Raw genomic sequence first — 23,006 nt, forward strand, 5'->3', positions numbered from 1 at the left:
TTTTTAATCAAGGAAACTGGTGTAAGCAATGTACAAGTGTTCATACAAATTGCAGTCCTAACTCACTAATTATAGTTGATAAGAATTTTCTTTCTTTCTTTTTTCAGGTATTTGACTGCCACTATCTGGCTGATGAAGTAAAGTATGTCCATAACGGCTGTCCATTGTTAAAGGAGGACACAGTCGAGCTTCGACTATACAGGTACAACACCTGGATATGAATAGGAAAATGGGAAATACATTTATTTTCTTTCTTTCCTGTTCCTGCTCGTGTGGCCGAATGATCTTATGTTTTTTGTCCAGGTTTACTGAGACTGAGACATATATGGAGGTGTTTTCTCTCCATGTGGACATTATGGAACCTGAATGCAGTATCATAAAGCTGGGGCCCAAATCCCTGGAGGTTCCTGAATTCTACGGCTTCTCCGATGCTGTGGATGGCAATGTGGTGTCCTTCCACTATGAGAAGAGGTCTAGCCTGGAGTGTACCATCCATTTGAGTAACCATGACACCCACCTGCCGGCTCACGGCCAACTGGTCACCGGAGAGCCAGAGAAAGCCACCAAGAGAGGGGATGAGCCGGAGAGCTTCATCCACTTACGTCAGCAACTCGGTAACCTATGAAATTGCATGGCTGACAGCTGAGGATGGCAAATCCTACTACACATTTTTTTCAGTGGTCACCGGTAAAGACGGACAAAATCAAGCATTAAAGCTTCTATGTGTAGAATTTTTAAGTGACTACTATATTTTTCAGTCAATTCTGATTGACATACGGTGAAAATTGTTGGAGTCTATGTGTTGCTTTCACCCCTTAATTCTCAGGTTAGATTCATAGGGGTAGAACTTTTTGACAGTGTCTTTTTTGCATACCACCATTGGGGGTGCCAAGTCATCACTTTTCAAAATTCTATGAGTAATAGCTGAATAGGAAGAATAATATGGTTTATGTATGATGTTAATAGTAGTGAACTGAGAATTGATGCCTGTGGCATGCTCTTACTGACGGCAAGAGAGATTGTTTCAGCACCATCAGCCATAACAGTCTGTCATCTCCCTGTAAGGAAAGCATGGAATCAACAGGTAAAACGAAAATCCAAAAAGTGAGGTAAAATGTAACATCTGTCTGGTTGTGTCATTATTTAGACAATAAAGCCAGGGCGATGTGTAAATCTGAGGACTGCCTGAAGGGTCTGAAGCTCGTGAAATTCACCAAAATTCCCTGTGATGACTTCCTGGTGATGGGGCTGAAATATCAACACATAGACCCTCCATCTCCAGACATAGACTACATTGCAATCCGACTGGACCTCAAGGACACCAGGAGTGGCAGCATATATCAGGTACACAGGTCATTTAACCAAGGTACTTTTACACTATTGATCATGGTAACAATTTTGTATTTCTTCATTTCTCACAGCCTGTGCCAGCTCTGTGGTGTTAGTATATGTTTCAAGATCAATAATATCCTTCAGAAATGGCTGATGGTCAACTTGCTAACAACACTGTTTTTCTATACTGCTGTGTAGTCTGAACAGGCCTGGATTCCGGTGCAGATCATCGGTGCAATGCCCAACCAGCCTCCCAAACCATCCTTCATGTCAATGTTTATCCTGGAGGTTGACCAGTTCATCCTCACTCCACTCTCCACTGCTACACTAGATGCTGAAGACGAGGAAACTCCCAAACAACATTTGGTTTTTAACATCACCAAACCTCCTGCGGAGGGCTTCATTACTCATCTAACTGATCACACTCGCCCAATCTCCTCCTTCACATGGCTAGATCTCAATGACATGCTCATTGGGTATCAACCGCCAAACTCCTCACATACCCAACGCAGGAATTACGAGGTAGTGTTCACTTTCTTGAACATTATCTAGTATAAGACACTCATTTTGGTCCAATCAGTGGACCCTGAAAATCATTATAATCTTTTCATGCAGGTGGAACTTGAGGTTCATGACTTTTTCTTTGAGAAGAGCCCATCAATAACTGTTCACATGTCTGTAAGGAATGCAGACACCAATGCACCCAGAGTGTCCTGGAACATGGGTATGTCAGCATTATCACACTGCAAATGCACATTGTTTTAAAATAATTTTGTTGTAAATGTAGTATAAAACTAAGAAACTAATTGATATTTTTATTTTAACATTTGATCAAATGATTACATGTAATGTGAAAAGGGTTGCTTGAAATAACAAAGCCACTAAGAAATATCACCTAACTCTGCAGCTTTAAAACCTCCTTTAGCTCGTTTTTGTTTTATGACATATTAACTGTAGGATTCAGTCTCAGCAATCTTGTTTCCAGCAGCAGTCAGCTGTTTTCAGCAAAAAAGCTTTGATAAGCCCCCTGTACACTGCTTTGTTCCAAAAACCTGGTAAAGGACTTTTAACATTTTTAACGTTTTAACATCTAGCATGATTTTTTTCTCAGGAGGTGACTGATACCAAAACAGAGCTAATGTGACAGGCTATGTATTAGTTCCTCTGCACCCAAAAAGGCCATTTTAGCCATTTTATAGGCTTAAATCCAAAATCCGGGTTACACCAAGTAGGCTCATTTTGACAGAATCATCCATGCACAAGAGTGTGAATTTCAAAGTGCCTCTGTAGCAGCAGTTAGCAAGAAAGCCTGACTCTCCAGCTTTAGAGCTTCTGACTCTGGTCTTTTTCATATCCTTCAGAAAGAGGCTTGCTATGTTCAGTCTACCTAGCTAAGTGTAGTTTTTCTATGAATAATTTGTCTTATAGGTCTCAGCCTGTTAGAAGGTCAGTCTCGTCCAATAACGTGGGAGCAGCTCCAGATTGTGGACAATGACAACCTGAATGCTGTTCGTATCATCACTGTGGATGGCCTGCAGCATGGACGGCTGACTGTCAGAGGTACTGGACACAACAGCTGCCAGTGGGCACAGACAAAATCACATCTATCCACTTCTATCTGGATACAGCTTTAGAAATCATTTTAAGATTTACTATAACTCTTTAATGCCATGGTAACATCTATCTGTCTATATTGCAGATATGTTATTCCATTATGTGCTGGTGTGTTATAGGGCACCTAGTGCGGTTCTAAAATCCAACTGTAAAACAACAGTGACTAAGGCTTAATGTTTTGATTCAATTGTTAATGAGAAACCTGCCAATTAATGCTATATTTTGGAAGTCAGCAAAATTAAAGCCATTGTTCACACTGAAGGTCCAGTCACACATGCATTTAAGACAACAACGGAATACTGTTAGTTATCTGTCTACATAGATGGAGACCTCAAATCTTTGCATAACAGAAACAATAGAATGTCATTCTATTGTAGGCAGAGCAGACAGTTTCACACACACAAACAGCATGTAATTGTATCTGCAAATGCCACTTTGGCCCAGTTAGATGCTGGTGTGGTCATTGCTCATCAATACCACTGCTAACAACACACTGTCTGCCCATGACACTTATCTAGTGACCTCTTTGAGGGTTAGTACCCCCAGGTTGGGAACCACTGTTCTAAGCAAGTCCAGCATAGTGTGAAATTCTTAACTATATGAAACTGGGTTTATGGGAAATGCAGTCTTAATTTTGAGACCACTGCTGTACCACTGATGTGAGGTAGGGGTTATCAATCATCTCCACCATGGTCTTATTTATTTCAGTAAACCCATAAAAGTATCATAGTAATTTGTTAGTAATGGTGTAAAACATGATATACTGTATGTACCAGCTGATGTTTATTTGATGTTGTGTGATGCAAACTCCAGGTGGAAAGGGCTTTATGTTCACTGTTAGTGACATCAAAGCCAGCGTGGTTCACTACCATCATGATGACAGTGACTCGACCACAGACTTCATCATCTTTCGCATCACTGACGGCCCCCATCAGACCCGTCACAAGTTCCCCATCAAGATCCTCCCAAAGGACGATAGCCCTCCTTTCCTCATCACCAACATGCTGCTGGAGGTGTCCGAGGGACAGACAGCTCTGCTGAGAGGCTCCACCCTCCAGGCTTCAGACATGGACTCCAGTGATGACTACATCCTCTTTAACATCACCCGCCCTCCGCAGGCAGGAGAGGTGATGAAGATGCCAGGAGCAGGACTCACAGGTCAGGAGAAACATATACTATACTTCATTTAGTTTACTATCCTGCATACGATGAACTCATAAATGGCCTATACAACACTGAAGCATGTTTTTAAAAGCAGTTTTTCAAGCATAGGAAATACTGCACTTAAAATAATACATATCCTTAATAGAAAAGAAACCCTAGCAAAGTCTCCAATGAGGCTCTCTAAAACAAAAAGATTGACCAACTTCATAGCTTCATAACTTAGCTGCCTTTTACATTTACATATAAAGTACCTGTATGGCAATTATTGAATAAATTATTTTAATTGAAATAGATTGTTTGAATAAAGTGTATGCAATTTATAATTTTCATAATAATGCAAGCACATTTTGGTGGTGGCAAAATATTGTATTAAATGTATTAAATGTTACTATAAAATTATATTTTACACAACTTAAAACAATAAAGGCACACAGTAGCACAGGAAGTTAAATCAGCATTAAAAGCACTTCTAAAAAGGCTCACTACCAGTCAAGACAGTTTAGCTGAATTGTTTTTTTGCTCATAGTAACCCAAACTGTATGTGGACAGGTTATTTTTTATTGTAGTGATTTTATTTTATTGTATTATACAGTGCTGCTTGAAAGTTTGTGAACCTTTTAGAATTTCCCCTATTTCTGCATAAATATGACCTAAAACGTGATCAGATATCTACACAAGTCCTAAAACTAGATAAAGGGAACCAAAATAAACAAACAAGACAAAATAAAACTTATCCATTTATTTATTGAGGAAAATTATCAAATCTTACATATTTGTGTGAGGCAAAAGTATGAGAACCCTTGCTTTCAGTAACTGGTGTGACCCCCTATTGCAGCAATAACTTCAACCAAACATTTCTGTTAACGTTTATCAGCCCTGCACATCACCTTGGAGGAATTTTAGCCCATTCCTCCTTACAGAACAGTCTCAAATCAGGGATGTTGGTGGGCTTCTTTGCATGAACTGCCTGCTTCAGGTCCTTCCACAGCATTTCTATAGGATTAAGGTCAGGACTTTGACTTGGCCATTCCAAAACATTAACTTTCTTCTGTTCTAACCATTCTTTGGTATATCGACTTGTGTTTTTAGGCTCTTTGTGTAACTGACCTGACATGACCCTACATGATCCACTTTCTGTTGAGTTTCAGTTCACAGACCGATACCTTGACATTTTCCTATAGAATTTGCCGGTACAACTCATAACTCATCGCTCCTTCAATGATTGCAAGCTGTTCTGGTCCAGAGGCAGCAAAGCAGGCCCAAACCATGATACTACCACCACCATGTTTCACAGATGGGTTATGGGTTCTTATGCTGGAATGCAGTGTTTGCTCATCACCAAACATAACGCTTCTTATTCAAGACAAAAAGTTCGATTTTGGTCTCATCCATCCACAGAATATTTTTCCAATCACCCTCTGGCTTATCCACATGGTCTTGAGCAAACCACAGACAGCAGCAATGTTCTTTTGGGAGAGAAGTGGCTTTCTCCTTGCAACTCTGCCATGAACACCATTGATGTTCAATGTTCTCCTGATGGTGGACTCATGAACATTGACTGTAGCCACTGCAAGAGAGGCCTTTAGTTTCCTAGACGTTACCCTGGGGTCCCTTTTGTCCTCTTGGACTATTACACGCCTGCTCTTGGTGTGATCCTCAATGTTCAACCACTCCTCGGGAGGGTAACAATAGTGTTTGATGTCTTCCATTTGTACACAATCTGTCTGACAGTTGACTGGTGGAGTCCAAACTCTTTAGAAATGGTTTCGTAACCCTTTCTAGCTTGGTGAGCATCAACAACTCTTCTTCTAAGGTCCTCAGAAATCTCCTTTGTTTGAGCCATGACATATGTCCACAAACCTGTGTTGTGAAGCTCAGACTTCGATAGTAAAGACCCAGATTTCTCTTGTTTAAATGAAGCAGGGCCTCCAAGACTCACACTTGATTGTTATCCAATTGATTGAAACAACTGACTCTAATTTCCCCTTCAAATGAATTGATAATCCCAGGGGTTCACATACTTTTGCCACACACAAATATGTAACATTGGATCATTTTTCTCAATAAATAAATTAACAAGTGTAAGGTTTTTGTCTCATTTGTTTAATTGATGTCTTTTTAGCTAGTTTTAGGACTTGCATGGAAATCTGATCATGTTTTAGGTCATATCTATGCAGAAATAGAGCAAATTCTAAAGGGTTCACAAACTTTCAAGCAGCACTGTATATTTATCCTTTATATTTGCTCTTTATTGTGAAAGTTAAAGCTGCAATAAAATATTTTTGGTCACTTTGGGCAGCAGAACAAACAGAAGACATTTATCAGGTGATATTGACATATTACCTGACAAAGATGATATAGTGAACAATTGTAAACAGTTAGCAACATTAGCATTCATTAGCATTCATTTATAGTTGTCTTTATGGCCACCTGATCATTGTAAGTCCAATATTCAGTCTCATTTTAGCTTTGATTTGGTCTCCACGTACCACATATACAAAAAGAGTCCTTAATGTTTTAGATGCTCCACTTTCAAACTTTCACCAGTTTGTTGCTAACTAACTAGCTAGGTCGATAGTGTACAATGGGTCTATCAGCTTTTCCACTGAAAACGGCTTCCTGCTACTGGAAACCAGGTTGATTAGAATGGTGAGTTTGAACCAAAACAGTAAAGCTGTGGTTCGTAAAACCAACATAATGAGCTGAAAGAGGATAAAAAGCTCCACTGAGCTAAGGGGAACTGCAGAGTTGATAATAATCCTAAATAACTAAAAAACTAAATAACTAAAATTTAGTTATTTTATTCACTGTTAATATAAAAATATAGATTAGTAGAGCTGTAAATTGCTGTATTCAATTAATTAAAGTTGCCTCTTTCAAACACTAAAAGACTTTGCTGATTTTTAAACAGCCATATTTTTGGAAGATCAGAAAATCCATGCTAAATCCTCAAGGAACACCAACAGACCTGATTTATACGGAAAGGCCTATATCAGCAACACATCCATATGACTGTACTTCATGTACTTTATTGTCTCATTGCATTGCAAGTTTTTAACTGTGAACATATTTCATGTCCCTGTCCCTGTTGGTTTTTAATCTAGGTTACCCTGTCAGCCACTTTCTGCAGAAGGACCTGTCCCAGTCCATGGTTTACTATCGACACCTAGGAAATGAGGTGTTTGATGACTCCTTTGAGGTGGTGCTGTCTGATTTCCATGACCCCCCCAACCTGTCAGAGCCTCAGGTGGGTAACAGTAACACAGTGTTATTTAGTAAGTTAATACAGGACAAAATGAGGGATATAATGTTTACCATGTACAACAGCTTAGTTTAGCACCTTGAAATGCTAATATTTGCTAATTAGCACTAAATACAGAGTACAGCTGAGGCTAATAGAATGTCATTAGCTTTGCAGGTATTTGGTCATAAAGTACCTGATGATGACACTAGATGAAAAGTTAAGGGATCATCAAAGTTATTGCACTTCATCCCGTGGGGAACATTAATGTCTGTACATGTCAAGACATTACACTTAAAACCACAAATGTCAGCCTCATGGTGGGGCTAGAGGAAAAGTCAGATGATCACCAAAGTCATAAGGATTCATTATCTGGGAGCCATGAATGTCTGAACCAAATTCTGTGCCAATCCATCCAGTAGATGTTGACTTTTTCACTGGATAATTGAAAATTTTGACCTGCTGGTGGTAATGAAAAGTCAGGATCAACAACATCTTTAGGTTTCATCCTGTAGGAACTCTCAATGTCTGTGCCAAATTCTGTAGTTCAATAGTTGTTGAGATAGTCCACTAAAACAAAAACTGTCAACCTCACGGGATCACCAGTGTCATTAGGATTCATCTTCCAGGGACTATGAATGCCTGCACCAAATTGCAGGGAAATCCAAAATCGTCTTAATCCATTGTCTAAGAAACCATCCTTCTGATATAAGAAGCCCAGAAACTTATTTTTGCAATGAAATTCCATCACAAACATTACTTGATATTTGATTTAATGATCAGTGATGATTTATTTGTTGTGCAGGTGGTGATTGTTCACATAGAGCCTGTACCAGACCAACCACCTAAAGAGGTTCTTGGAGCCAGCCGGTGTCTTGTGATCAAAGAAACAGAAGTCGTCCATATAACACGGCAGCAGCTTCACTTTGTAGACCAGGAGTCACCAGACAGTGAGCTTACATTCACAGTTACCACTCCACCTTTCTTCACCGGTCCTCACAGGTTAGTATGTCCTCGCCTTCAGTCACAAACACACTGGACACCGACCAATGGAAAAGCATTCTGTCTGAACTATGTGTTGTTGTCTTGATGAGCAGCAGTCCAGATGCAGGCAGGTTGTTCCTGGTGGATAGCATACCCAAATTTACCAAAGACTCCAACGCACCAGTGTTGAGGCTCTTTACACAGGTAATTCTTTCAATTTTTAAAACTCTTTGGAGTCAAGGTTGATTTGGTTATGTTCAGCTGATTTTCTATCCATTCATTTTATCTTTGTTTAGCATTTAATCAACTGTCCTTACTCCACATGCATGGTATCCTTTTTTCAGAAGAAACTCAGCTATAAGTCTGACTTTTCGTTTTGTCAATTTCACAAACTATGAAGCTGCAAGAAACCCAAAGTACAGGAAAAAAATACACAAATATTTACAAATCTTAGTGATAATCACTCAATATTTTATTACCATTGACCAGTTCAAGGTTGAAGAAAGTATAATTTAACTATTTATACTGTACACACAAATACAGCAGAGAGAGAAATAAAACTAAACTAAAGCACAAAAAGTAAGGAAATTTGTGTTTGGTAAATTAGAAACAAGACATATTGGCAATTTAACAATTTATTCATTTAACAAACAGGAGCCTTACTAGCGTGTGGAAGAACCATACACAGCCACAACAGCCTGGCACCTCCTCCTAATGCTGGTCACCAACCTGATCACACACTGCTGTGGGATGGCATCCCATTCAGTCAGGTTGTGTTGGTCACTCTGGCACGAACAGCACGCCCAAGCTGATCCCACAAGTGTTCAATGGGGTTGATGTCAGGACTGCGGGCAGGCCATTCCATCCTCTCCACTCCCAAATTCTGGAGGTAGTGTCTGATAAACCCTGCTCTGATGGGGCGAGCATTGTCATCTTGGAGAATAGAGTTCGGTCCCAGACTGTGGAGATATGGGATTGCCACTGGTTGCAGAATCTCATCTCAATATCTCTCTGCATTGAGATTGCCTCCAAACAGTCTTCTTGGGGTGTCGTCTTCTTGGGAAGCCCACTTCACGGCCTGTCTCTGACATCCCCCGTTATATGGAACTTGGCCTTCACTTTGGAGATGGTACTAGGGGTCATTCCAAATAATGCCACATCTTGGTTTTGCGTAACACCAGCTTGAAGTTGTCCTATCGCACGGGCCCTATCCAGATCAGTCAAATGTGGCATGCTGATTCTTGGAGCAGACACCTACTGACCACTGTAGCAGGGCCCATGCTCACAGGTGCTGCCTGCTCATGGGTGCAACCTTCATACTCAGCTCTGCTGCTCATCCCACAAATGCATGTTCCTTACAAATGTGGCACCATGTTAAAGGTAAATAAACAGGCTTTCCAACAGTATAAAATTTATTTCCAAGAAGCATTGTTACAACAAAGAAATAATCTACCAAACACATATTTCCTTACTTTTTGTGCTAAGTTTATAATACAGTATTTATATGTAAAATGATTTTATCCTGAAGTGCCTGAAGTGTTTCTGTGCCTTTTGCATTGAAAGTCTATCTATGCTTATGTGACTCAGTGGAAATATTAGGATCAAAACAATTCAATTTTAAAATTTATTTCGTTGCATATAAAGACATGAAAACAAAAATATATGCAGGAAATAAAACTATAGTATAATCTATTTGCATGTGAAGTGTTTTTATCCCAACTCTTCTTTCTTTATCGGAAGTCTATTTATACCATCCTGTTATACCATTGCCATTGTCCTTGGAAAATAATCAGCTGAAATATGTTGACTGGAGTTAATATCCATCCAGTTGAACTCCAGGGGTCCAACAAGGCATTAAACATAAGGACAGTGGAGCAGTAACTCTATCAGACTCTGTCTTCCATGCCTCTGAAGATTGAGCTGGCTGCTGCAATGAAGATCTGAATCTTTTCAGCCACAGAACTGGATGCTTGCATAGCTGGTACAGCAGCTGACATGCCAGCCACTGCTAAGTCTCCACCATCAACACTATAAACCTAAATAATAAAAGAGCCTGTAAGAAAGAATGTAGGTACATGAGGCGAGTATGGCTTGTTCAAAACTCATTACATTTTTTCTTTTCTTGTTTCTAGCATGCCGTGAACTTCATGAAAGTGGCCTACATGCCTCCAATCATGGACATCGGCCCTTATCCCCAGTATATCCAGTTTGTTCTCTCTGTAACCAACCACCTTGGTAAAACAGTCACAGGGATCTGCTTTAACATCACTGTGGTGCCAGTGGACAACCAGCCGCCACAGGTACAGTACATAGACGCGCAACCATGCCTCCAATGTCAACGTTATAAATTTGACCTTATGTAAAAGAATTACATTTATTGCATGTGGGTCTATGTTTCAGGTCATCACCAACCCTCTGACAGTAGATGAAGGAGGGGAGTGCTGGCTGAGCCCTGAATACTTGCTGCTTTCAGATGTGGACTCCATGGAACAAGCCCTGCAGGTGGAGCTTCAGAGGGAACCACAGCATGGGGCTCTGCAGCTTGGCAGCTCCCTGCTAAAACCAGGCCAGGCCTTCACTGTGCATGACCTGAAGAGTCTTAAAGTTAGGTCAGACATCCTGGTTAATTCATTTCGTTATGTCATGTACGATCTAAGCCTGAAACTCTTAGTATGATGCAAGGTTGAGCTGTAATGTCAAGTGTCAAAACAAAGGGTAATGTTTGAATTGTGCTTCTGTTTGGTCTGTCACAACTGCCATGGCTGCACAGTTTGACTAGTTTATATTGTACAGATGTACTGTATCTAATAAACTATCTAATTAACTTAGCACACATCTTGGGACACTCATGGTGGCTCAAGTGGCATCAAGTGATTCTTGACCTCTACGGGGCAGAAAAAACAAAATTCTAATATACCATCAAGTTATCAGGTTTTTATGGCTAATGTGCTAGCAATAAACAGCCTACTTAGACATCCAGCAGACAGCATGAGCATCCTTCTGGAGTCATGTGTCTCTCTACCTAACTGATGTCAAAGTCCAACATTGACTGGCTTTTTAGCTCTAGTTAGGTTCTCTGAGCTGAGAGCTACTGTAGTTTTACTTTTACATGTCTTTTAGCTGATTGTTTTGATTTTTGATGACAGCCCACAACGTTACAGTTTTGGTTCACTCTCACAGCTCTTGTCAACCTCATTTTTGGCAAACAAACTCTGATGAACTTTCATAATCATAAACCAGGTGGAAAAACATGGCATCACTCTCTCGTTGTGTGTTCTCAAGAATACTGTGAAATTTAATGATCTAATTGAGCATGATTTAACAAAGTTCTTGCCAAATCCTGATATTTGTGAGGTGTCACTGGTAGCTGTTTGAAATTATTTTAAGGATAAATGTTTAAAGATAGCTGAGTAATCATATGCCAAAGTTTGCAAAAAATAATTTCTATTAAGGCTTAAATTCACATGTTCGTTGTTTTGAGACTTTAATTCATGACTCTTTATTTTGTCTGTTCTTTACAGGTACAATCATGACAATTCAGAAACTGTGGAGGACAACATTGAATTCACAGCAACAGATGGCACCAATTCAGTCAGTTTTGTTCTAAAAGTGAAGGTAATTTCTCTCATTTGAGAAAACAACACATTTCTTTAGAAATTGACACGCTTGGCTTTACACACTTGTTTGCAGTAAGATTAAAGTGAAAAGTGAACCATGGATTGTTTTACTAAAGCCGTACACTTGTATGAAACGCAATGCCTTGCATGTTATCTCCAGGTGACCCCTATCAATGACGAGGTCCCAGTGCTGGTCACTGGTTTGAAACCAGTCCTCAGCTGCTCAGAGGGAGAGGAAATAGTCATCACAGCTGAGTATATCTATGCTACTGATGCAGACAGTGACAACAGCAGCCTGGCTTTCCTGATTGCCCGGCAGCCGTATCACGGTGTGGTGCTCCGAAACGGTGTTGTCATCGATCGCTTCATCCAGGCAGACATCACTGCAGGGATTATCAGCTACAAACATACAGGTAGGCAGTGGAGGGTTGGGTTAGACCCCTACATAGGACCATCTAGTAGGAGATGAATAATTAGACACTGTGTGTGAAAGTGTATATATACTATGTTTATGATTGTTGTTTTAGGACTGGAGATCGGACTCACTCCTCGACATGACACCATCACCTTCGTTATTTCTGATGGAGAAACAGAAAACTCTGCTCTATGCTGTGGTGGAGGAAATCCTGTCAGGACCAGAGGCATGACGCAGCTACATCACAGTCTTCCTGTGTACGACCTCCACATCACAGTGTTTCCAGTAGACAGTCAGCCACCCTCACTTACAACAGGTGGGCCATTTCTATGTCACTTGTATGGTGTCCAGAGAGCCTACTTTGAGCTCTAACTTGACTCACAAATGCAAAAAAGTAAATAACACCATGCTGTATCAAAGAAAATAAATGAAATAGTAAAACCCATTACACCCCCAGGCTCCACCTACACAGGTGTTTTCACTTATTTTGCTTGATTAGACCTCGTCTTGATTGATATTTTGCACTCTCTATTGTTAGCATTGCTGTTACTTTACACCTTACATGTTTATGATTGTTGAAGGCCTGCAGGAATATTGACATGTCATAGTACATCACAGTAGGTAAAACAAAGGTGTAATTAATAAATTAATTGTAGCAGCTTTAAGTGTGTCTGTTCCAGGCCCCCGGTTTACTCTCTGGCATTGATTAGCAGGGAACTCACAGGGGAGCCATTGTTAATGCTATTAGCTATACCTGTGCTTTTCCTGTTACAACAAGTTTATCTTTCTGCCATGGAAGCGATATTTTTGCAGTGGTTGCCAAACTTTTAAAACCACACCAGCCCTTCAAAGTGATTAGCATGGACACCCTCCGTGTCCACCACCCACGTTTCAATTACAATACACATCATGGTTCTTTTTAATGAATGAAACAAATTACATTCGTGTAACATACAGTATATGAACTTGCATCAAAATTGAAAGAGTAGTCAGTAGTTTCACTGACATATTTGAACTAGGTCATGTTGCTGTTGAAAATAAATATTGGTATTAATATAAAATTGTATGAATAGAATTAAGTACACAATTTGGTTCAAGTTATTCATTTTGTTTTGTTCCAAAGTATAATTATCTTACATTTAGCTCTACAAGGACAAAAAAATCACTGGAAATAACTAGCTTTTCTTATCCACAAAAACTAAATAGAGTTATACTTCCCCAGAGTGGCCAAAAAAGATATTCCATCAAAATGTATTGCTCTAAATGTTGTGTCAGTCTTTAGTGTTGCCTATAGTAAAAAAGCAAAGTCTTTTTTCATATACACCTGTGATATAGAGATATTTTATATGGTATAGTTCATATGAAACCTCACTGCTCCTGTCTGGATACATACACAGCTGAAAAATTATTTTATTTGGACAGAGTATACTGTAAGTTTACCTGCTATATGTTTAATTATTTGATTGATTACAGGAATTTTAGCATATTTTACAATGATTGTACCTTTCTTGTTGGTAGGAGACATCTTTGTGGTAGATGAAGGGGGGACTGCCCCGATAACAGTGTCTCACTTGAAGGCCTCTGATGTGGACACCATCCTGGACAAGCTGGTGGTCAGTCTGATTTCTCCGCCCCAGTTTGGCTACATTGAAAATATCCTGCCCAGTCCTGGCTTTGAGAAAAGCAACATGGGCATAAGCATAGGTAAGCATTATGATATATTTTATCATCAGACAGATGAAACCAAAAAAAAGTTAAATGTTTTTCTTTCTCACCTTCTTTTTTTCCAGCTTCATTTTCATACAAAGACATCATTGATGGTCATGTGAACTACGTACAGTCCAGACACCAGAGGATGGAGCCAACAACTGACCAGTTAATGCTCTGCATATCAGACGGCAAACACAGCTCAGCCAATGTGCCCTTCTACATTATAATCAACCCAACAAACGACGAGATCCCAGAGTTCATGGCTCGAAATATCACAGTAAGTTATGTTCAGTCTCACAACTAAAGACCAAACATTCCCAAGAGATTTTGTCCACAAAATTTATTGACTAAGTTTCCTGTGTGATGAGGTACAAGAAGGAGAAATGAAGGAGCTGGACTCGTCGGTGTTACATGCAATGGATCTGGATGTACCCAAGAACGTCCTGCTCTTCAGTGTGGTTAAACCCCCTCAGCATGGGAGTATCATCCACCACAGCAGTGGACAGCCAGCCTACAAGCAACGGGAGGCCAGTCCTCAATCCACAGTGGTCGATTTTACAATGACAGATCTTATAAGCGGTACTTTATGCATGTTAAAACTTCACATAGCACTGAAAATGACTGGTTTATGGTCAGAGTAGGACTTCTTAGGGCTAATGCTGCATTCGTGCCCTGTGAGAAAGATTACAAATTCCTTTCTGTATCTTCATTGGCTTGCAGGTAACACTTTGATGTATATGCATGATGACTCAGAGAATATGGACGACAGTTTTACTATCCAGTTAACCGATGGCAGGCACCAACTCCACAGACAAGTGATGGTTAAAGTCCTGCCAGTCAATGACGAGGAGCCTTATGTCATAAGGTGAGACTAAAATTTTCATTACACTTCCTGTTGAGTCAACACATGATCGTGGCAAAGTAAGTGAGACTTGTCTCATTGTTCTGTCCTTCAGGAACAATGGACTTGAGGTGGAGCCAGGAGAGGCCAGGCTTATATCCAGTGTTACACTCTTTGCACAGGACAGTGATTCTCCTTCTGCAGAGGTCGTGTACATATTTGAGAGTGTTCCTACCCAAGGGCTACTGCAGCTGAAGGTTGGTGTAGTGCTGTACATTTTTAACCATGCTGGCAGCTGTAGGGATGGCAATGTTGGTCTGTCTGTCTGGTCCCCAGAGGATGATCCTCTGACTTTTCCTTTGGCGCCACCAGTAGATCAGATTTTTTAGTCTTTCAGTGAAATCTACTTGATGGATCAGCACCAAATTCTGTACAAATCATGTATTCTGATGATTTTGGTGATTCCTGACTTTTCCTTTGGTGCCACCATGAGGTTGCTGTTTTTGTTTTTATAGAAATATCTTGACAGCTATTAGATGGATTGCCATGAAATTTGGTACGGATATTTATGGTCCCCAGAGGATGAATTTTAAAAACTTTTCATCTAGAGTTATCATCTGGTCAAAATTTTCCTTTGGCCAATTCTTAATGACCAAATACCTGCCAAACCACACAGTAGATCCCCATCAGCTGTATCTTATGTTTAGTGCTACTTAGCAAATGTTAGCATCCTAACATACAAAACCAACATCCATTGTTTATAGAAATAGTCCTAATTCCCATCATTTGAGATATGCTACTTTATAGTAAGGTGTCACTGTAAACACTGGTGAAGGCAGGAGCACTACTCTGTGTTCTTGGTGCTCTCTGAAAACTGTGATAATTACGGTAATGACGGTAATAGAAATTGTTGTCTAATTGTTACCATTGGAATATTTCACTGAGGTATGTAGTAAAACCAGTATACCAGCACATCTGTACTCCATCCAAAAGGGTTATAAATGCTGCTAACTGTGACTGATCCCATCTTAGGAAGGTCAGGACTGGGTGACACTGACAGCTGGGACAAACTGCACCCAGGAAATGGTTGATATGAACCTTCTGCGCTACATGCACAAAGGCCAGCACGGTGCTAAAACACAGGACTTCTTTGTCTTCTACTTGCTGGATGGAAAGAATCAATCACCCCCACAGCACTTCTACATCTCTGTTAAAGATCTAGAAAAAGGTACTGGAATTCAGTCCTAAATTCTTCATTAGACATAGGTTTGAATAAAATTGGCTTCTTGTGATGTCCTTGTGACTGCCTCCATGTCAGTCACAAGCTCATGTGTCCAATGTGTTTCTCCTCACTCTGCCAAGTATTATGGTTCAATTTTTAATGTCTCCACCACCTTTTTCAGGAAATATCGCCATCTTTGTAAAGCCAGTGAACGTCAACCGTGGCGATCGTGTGGTTCTCACCACAGATGTGCTGTTAGCCACAGACGGCACAGACAAACCTGAGGAGCTTCTGTATGTCATCACCAACCCGCCTGCTCACGGACACATAGAATACATCAAACATCCTGGACTGACCATCTCCACCTTCAGCCAAATGGACATAGCAGCAAACATCGTGGCTTATGTGCACGACAACCGAGCCAGCACACCCACAGAAACCTTTCAGTGAGTCTGGAGGCCTTTCTTGCTTGCTCAAGAGCTTGTCCAAGGCTTTTGATATACTTACTTTTTCCCAGTGAGTATGCATAGACAGCAGCTACCATGCTAGTTGCATGGCCTGCGTAGTTTGTATGTACCTGTAAGGACTAAAAAGTACTGCCACCAGAACAGGGCTGAATATCTTCCTTGAGAAGATCTGATTTTGCACGACGCAAACATGATGACACTCAAGGAGGTCACTGAATTGTTAGCGCTGAAATCTGGGCAGAAAAAGCAGCAGCTGCAACAGACTCTTGCAGTTGCATTTTTAAAAGGGACAAACAGCCTCAACTTTATCCATGATTTTTCCATTTATGGTCTTGAATCCAAAATGCTTCCACACATTTTTAGATGAATTGGTGCCATGGTTTTCCATTATCCAATCTAATCTTTGTATGTTTTGGCAGGTTTGTTGTTAGTAATGGTAAGACTAGCCGAAATGGAAGCTTTGAGGTTGCAGTGGAAATGGTGGATCGCATCCTGCCATCTTTGTCCTCCAACAAAGGCCTTACAGTTCCCCAAGGATCCTCCATGATGCTGGGTCCTGACTGCCTGGCCATGTCTGATCCAGACACTCCAGCCAACGGTCTGACCTTTGTCCTTCTGCAGCCTCCACAGTATGGCAGGCTGGTTTTAAGTGGAACCACACTGACTACTGGCTCAAACTTCACCCAGAGAGACATACAGGAACTAGAGGTAACATATAAACATGATGGGGGACCGTCGCAGATCGACCGATTTGCTTTTACTGCCTCTGACAGCACCAATCGAGGCTTCCTGCTTGATGGGCGGTTACATACTGAACCTGTGTTCTTCACTATTCAGGTAAGTGATAAACGGTGTACTTTGGCTTTGTTTCACAACTCCTTAGCAACATTTGCTGTTCACAGCCATCATTTATTGCTAATATAGGATGTGTTATGTCCCCTGAAAGTTCCAACCAATTACATCTTCTTAAATAAAACAGCAAATGGTGGCAAAAGAAGTGACTCTCTCTATGCTACCGCTAAGTGTTGGGCAGACACAAAAAAGCATCTTGGTGCTCTGTTGCATCACTGTTCTATAGAAAATAGATGCAGAATATTTAAAATCTAGATAGTTACATTTGTATTTGTCATATGGGCTATGTCACATCATTTCACAAGTCTAAAATACCTCTTTTCTATGATATTCATGTTAACCTTTACAAGCTGTGTGTATTTTCAGATCAAGCCTTTGGATAAGTCATCTCCTGAGGTTGTGAAGCTGCTCCCTCTTTGGAAGGCAGAGCTTTTAGCTGATGGACGATACGGAATTTTTCTGTCATCTCGGGAGCTGAGAGCCCAAGACAGCGATAGCAGAGAAGAAGAGCTGATATTCTGCATCATTCGCCAGCCCTACTTTGGTTACCTAGAAAACATCACGACAGGTCAGGAATTGAATGTTGTTTTTTGTTGATAACAGCTTAACTTAGAATGAAAAAATAAGTCTTTATTTTTGCTCTTGCAGGTGGTTTTGTACCACAGCGCTTCTCTCAGATGGAGCTGAACAAGAGAACTATTGTCTATATCATAAATCCAGACAGGGAGTCTCTGTCAGATAGCCTGGAGTTCAGAGTGTCTGATCCTCTAGGGAACACTGGGCCCTCTCACATGTAAGAAAAAACAACGATACACTGATTGTTTTGGCATCTTGATTTAACAGTTAGGATTTCACCGCTGTTGACCTTGTTGTTGCAGACTTGAACTGAGCTGGTCCAGTGTAGAGCTGTCTCAGCCTGAGTACTCTGTGTGTGAGGAGCAGAGAACTGTCTCAATGGACATCATTCGGAAGGGAAACATGGCAGAGTCTTCATATATCACTGTCAAGGTCTGCAAACCATGTTGTTGTTTAAACTGAAGAGTCATTACGAATTCAGTTTATATGTAAATCTGTCTGGAGAAGTGCAATAAAATACTTCAAGTAAGATTTATACAGGCCCTGAACTGCACTTTTGACAGAGTCATAATAGCTCAGCTGTCTTTTTATAGTTTATTTTTTATTTCAAGACCTGTCTCTCCATGATGTGTCTTTGTCATAGGTAAAGGAGCTGACTGCAACTGCTGGAAAAGATTTCCTCATAAGCCCTTCTTCCCTTATCCAATTTGATCCAGGTATATGCTCATTAGTATAGACACTCTGCGTATGCTTTTTAAATTAAAGGGACACTCAACCAATTTTGCGCATGAAGATCGCTTTATTCTCACCCTGAAAAAACAGTTGGATGTTTTCTGGGGCTCTGGAGACAGACAAATTTGTAACAGAAAGTTACAGGAAAGTTATGGGAAAGTTATGGGAAGTGTAGGATCCATTGCTTTTGGAGTTTTGGAGTTTGACCCATACTATTGTCTAAAAATCTGGATATCTCTGATATCACTGATTTAGTTCATTCTTTGATGTGCAATAGTAAAATACTGGAGTACCCCACTGAGTAAACCACAAGAAAAATTGTCTATTACACCCATGATGCTTCATTGATGTTCTGAGAAAGTTAACATCATCTTTAAAGTTGTCAGTATGCTTCAAATAAAATTTCTTGCCAAATTTCTGCATCTGAAACCCTCCCTCATCTTTCCTATGTTGGAATTAGGTGTTTGCATCCAATTATTTTTCAAATTTTTTGAAACCATCACACCCACTTTGTGCAGTGATTAGCCAGGTGTGTGAAGGTGAGAAAGTAGGCAAGATTTGTCTCCCACAAGCCTCTTTTTTAGTCTTCATTCCACTACCTCTGTTTTTTATGAACAAATGAGAGTGACACCACGACACTGTCCAAATTTGGACAATATTTGTGTCTTCCTTCTCTCTATTACAGCAGGCCTCATTACACCTTTGAGTGTGACCATTTAGAACAACAATAAACACTTTTGTTTTGAGATGTGGTCAGGCAACATGTTGTACGAACTAGTTCATTTCAAGCTTACTCTGGCATTTACTGTAACATTGTAAAAATGCTATTGTGAGTGGCCTTACAGCTAAAACAACCAAAATTAATTTTCGTAATTTACAGTGTGCTGCTAAATAAAGACAGACAGAGTCACAAAGAATTATATCAGACCTGCATCAGCTTGTGTAAAATGTTTTGATATTTCTGTCCATGTAGGAGTATCAAAGAGGAGCTGGCAAACTGAGATAATTCAGGATCACCTTGAGGAGGCTGAGGAGCTATTTGAGGTTCTGCTGGTCTCTCCGGAAGGCACAGTAATTGGGAGCATCAACAAAGCTCAAATCACCATCAGAGACTCGGGAAGAGGTAAAATTAAGCCCCAGCTGTGTATTTTTGGATCCCAGAGACTTTTTTGCAATAATGTACATTATCCCTTTTTTACACGTTTACTTACAAAAAACGAAGTTTTCCATCACTGTAATGTATTTCTGTTGCAGTAATGTCTTTTGCCACAAGATGGCATTCGGATCAAGAACTCGAAAATGTTTATACCCAAGTTGATGTTGATACCTAAGGCTTCATGCGCAAATCAGAACTCAATATTCTACAAACTTTGTTATAAATATATACACATTTAATCCCTACTGTACACGTCATTCATTATCATTTTAATAACCATTATCTATGGATGATGGTGGATGTCTGCTTCCACGTGATTGATTCAAACCACCAATTTAACAGTTAAAACTTAAAAACCACAGGACAATGCAGGCTAAACCAGGATCAGGAGGCTCCAGTTCTCGGAGGAAAAGAGATTCGATCAGAGACGTACCCCCAGCATGGATCCATTAAACTAGAGAAACTGCCCCTTGGCACAGAATCAGTTATTTGGACTCGTGGAGACAGCATCTCCAGGCCTGGAGTAGGCCTCCGAAAAAAGAAACTCAGAGCTATAGGCAATCCAAAGTCTGTAAGTACCTGCTCTTTAAGATCACCAACAGATTTGACTTCATCCTAAATAACTGCCATTCTCCTTTTTGTTGTGGCTTTATTTCATCAGCTTAACAATTCTATGAACAGTTAGTTTAGAAACTGTATTTGATCTTTCAGATTGCACCTTCATCAGTTTTTCACAATGGGACAGACATAGTTTACACGGTAAGCAGCAGCTAATACTAACTATATGGTGTTCCTAAACGTCAGAAAAGTCTTAATTTTTGTTGTTTGTTTAATTACAGTATCACGGCATCATGCAAATGCAAGTAGAAGATGACACCTCCCCGTCAAGGAAGGGAAGAAAGGCAAACATCCGTGTGGTTAGCAGGGGGGCACAGCTGCAGGCATCAGCAGTGCTAACTAAGTCAAAGCCTGGCCCCCAGAGAAAGCTCCCAAACCCTGGAAAAAGTGGACTGGTCAAAGGACATGTGAGTGCATTCTGAGAATTTTAGGACCAAAAACAGGACCATAGAATTTCTCTCTCTAAATGCATCTATACCGATGTGAGGTGCTTTATACAATGCTAGGGAACATATAACATTCCATTTGAAGCAGAACTAAGTTCATTTCTCTGTGAATATGTATTGCCCATAGGTTGCAGCTGATAACTCCATCCCCAAGCCGTGTGTGCCAGAACTGATGGGTCTCTTGCATTTCAACCAGACGACCAATCAGCTCTTTCACTGCAATGGTGTCTCCTGGAAACCCTGGGCACCAACTGACCAGGTCCTCGTCCAGCTTTGCAACATAGCTTCACTTTCACTACATAAAATAAATAAAAAATACTTCTAATTTATCCTGAGTTAAGGGAGTCAGGTCATCAGGAATAAACTGCTATATAGAGTTGGGTGTCATCTGCATAGTAATGAAAGTCAGCACTGCCATTATGATCCTTACTGGTAACATATTAAGACTTAAAAGTTGACCCAGGATAGACCCCTGTGGTACCCCATATGGAATGTTTGTAGATAATAGCTTTGGAGGTAATCTTTCTCTTCCCTTGACAAAATGTTGATAAACATCCTACCTCTAAGTATTCATCTGAAATCATTCATGTTCACCTATGTCAACATCTCTGCCCTTTTCCTCTTAAAACACAGATGGTGAGCACTCAGCTATGTCCTCAAGGCTGGACCTTTCACAGTGGCCACTGCTACATCCTCAGCACAGAGCACAAAGCCACATGGAGCACAGCTAACAGGGCATGCAGAGAGAGGTACACTTTAAGAGTAATCTCCTAGACACTAATTTCTCTTACATTTCACTCATTCTCATTTAAAGGATAAACAGACTTGGAGAGAAATTGTAAGGGAGCAGACATGGGCAAACAATACATGTTTCTGAGTAGTTGTCTGTCACACACAAAAACTATGTAATCTGAATTATATGGTCCATAAATTATCCCTCTAACATGAATACACTACTTTCCTTCTTTTTGATTTCATTTCAGATATAAAGGCAGTCTAGCAAGCGTTCTCTCTAAAGTTGATATGGACTGGCTGTGGGACTTCAGCGGAAGGAAACCATTTTGGATAGGTGTGTATCTTTAAATTACTTGTTACATTCTGGTTTAAAGATGATTTAAAACACCTCTAAGTAATTGTTGTGTGTAATGTTACAGTGTCAGAGGTTGTATTAAAGATGCACTCCACCAATTTTATGTCAGCTCATAGTTCATGCCTAAAAAGATGTAATATCAGTCTTTGTTTTCTTAGCCACTTTCCTTTATCACGCTTTGTTAAACATGTAATTAAATTGAATGTTACTTCTTCCACGCAAATGTCCATTGCATTGCAAGATTTACTAAATGCAGTGAGTAAATGTTTGGTAACATTAGCTGACTCCCAAGATATTGTCAACAATTGAAGTTTTCACAGTAAAGGACTACAATGAAATGCATTTATTGTGAAGCACATGCAGGAAGAGGTGAGTTAGAACAGTTAGAAGCTTAACACATCAAAATTACAGGAGTTCACTACAGCAAATCAATGGAGCAGAGCCGGTAATATGTAAGGATTCAATGTGAATTGGTCATGCCTGGCCAATACCTGCTTTGCTTAATTAGGTCAGTATCTGAGTCATCAATCTGATGGATTGGATCCGTGCCTGCTATCACACCATTCACCTGAAAGCTATGCTGTCACTTGCTGTTACTGCTGTTGCCATATCTGCTGCTGTTGATATAGTATTTCATAAGCTCACCATCCACCTGTAGACTGGTGTACCTTCCCTTAAGGAAGAAGTTATTATCATCACTCTCCAATCCCTGCTGTGCAAAGTTTGGTATATTTCTTGTAGGATTGACAAGGTCAGAGCCTAGATGCAAAATATCAACTCTGTGCATATTCTATATTCACATAGTAATAATCAGTTAATGCATTGCATCATCCTGTCATGGGTGAAAGAAGCTCATTTTTTAAATTCATTTCTGTGCAACTTAAATTAACAATTGGCTCATCATTGATAATTAAGAACACTTTTTGCAC

At 40.1% G+C, this 23,006-nt stretch overlaps 1 protein-coding gene across 2 annotated transcripts in view; it reads left to right on the forward strand.

Moving 5' to 3' along the window:
* The window catches only part of frem1a (Fras1 related extracellular matrix 1a), a 33,233-nt gene that overhangs the window by 9,023 nt on the left and 1,204 nt on the right, over positions 1–23,006 (forward strand). For both annotated transcript variants that reach the window (XM_067579690.1, XM_067579691.1), the window contains exons 3-36: positions 108–202; positions 304–614; positions 1,148–1,344; positions 1,531–1,854; positions 1,948–2,056; positions 2,761–2,892; positions 3,760–4,104; positions 7,215–7,357; positions 8,157–8,353; positions 8,449–8,539; positions 10,468–10,635; positions 10,736–10,944; positions 11,857–11,950; positions 12,113–12,365; positions 12,480–12,683; positions 13,886–14,071; positions 14,158–14,354; positions 14,446–14,656; positions 14,798–14,942; positions 15,034–15,175; positions 15,951–16,146; positions 16,322–16,586; positions 17,027–17,444; positions 17,826–18,027; positions 18,108–18,252; positions 18,338–18,467; positions 18,679–18,751; positions 19,741–19,890; positions 20,286–20,494; positions 20,635–20,682; positions 20,763–20,948; positions 21,115–21,246; positions 21,621–21,736; positions 21,971–22,056. In XM_067579690.1, coding sequence (XP_067435791.1) covers positions 108–202; positions 304–614; positions 1,148–1,344; positions 1,531–1,854; positions 1,948–2,056; positions 2,761–2,892; positions 3,760–4,104; positions 7,215–7,357; positions 8,157–8,353; positions 8,449–8,539; positions 10,468–10,635; positions 10,736–10,944; positions 11,857–11,950; positions 12,113–12,365; positions 12,480–12,683; positions 13,886–14,071; positions 14,158–14,354; positions 14,446–14,656; positions 14,798–14,942; positions 15,034–15,175; positions 15,951–16,146; positions 16,322–16,586; positions 17,027–17,444; positions 17,826–18,027; positions 18,108–18,252; positions 18,338–18,467; positions 18,679–18,751; positions 19,741–19,890; positions 20,286–20,494; positions 20,635–20,682; positions 20,763–20,948; positions 21,115–21,246; positions 21,621–21,736; positions 21,971–22,056 — 6,109 coding nt within the window. The remainder of the gene's footprint in view (positions 1–107; positions 203–303; positions 615–1,147; positions 1,345–1,530; positions 1,855–1,947; positions 2,057–2,760; positions 2,893–3,759; positions 4,105–7,214; positions 7,358–8,156; positions 8,354–8,448; positions 8,540–10,467; positions 10,636–10,735; positions 10,945–11,856; positions 11,951–12,112; positions 12,366–12,479; positions 12,684–13,885; positions 14,072–14,157; positions 14,355–14,445; positions 14,657–14,797; positions 14,943–15,033; positions 15,176–15,950; positions 16,147–16,321; positions 16,587–17,026; positions 17,445–17,825; positions 18,028–18,107; positions 18,253–18,337; positions 18,468–18,678; positions 18,752–19,740; positions 19,891–20,285; positions 20,495–20,634; positions 20,683–20,762; positions 20,949–21,114; positions 21,247–21,620; positions 21,737–21,970; positions 22,057–23,006) is intronic.

This window comes from Thunnus thynnus, chromosome 22, assembly GCF_963924715.1.
Source record: "Thunnus thynnus chromosome 22, fThuThy2.1, whole genome shotgun sequence".
NCBI lineage: Eukaryota > Metazoa > Chordata > Actinopteri > Scombriformes > Scombridae > Thunnus > Thunnus thynnus.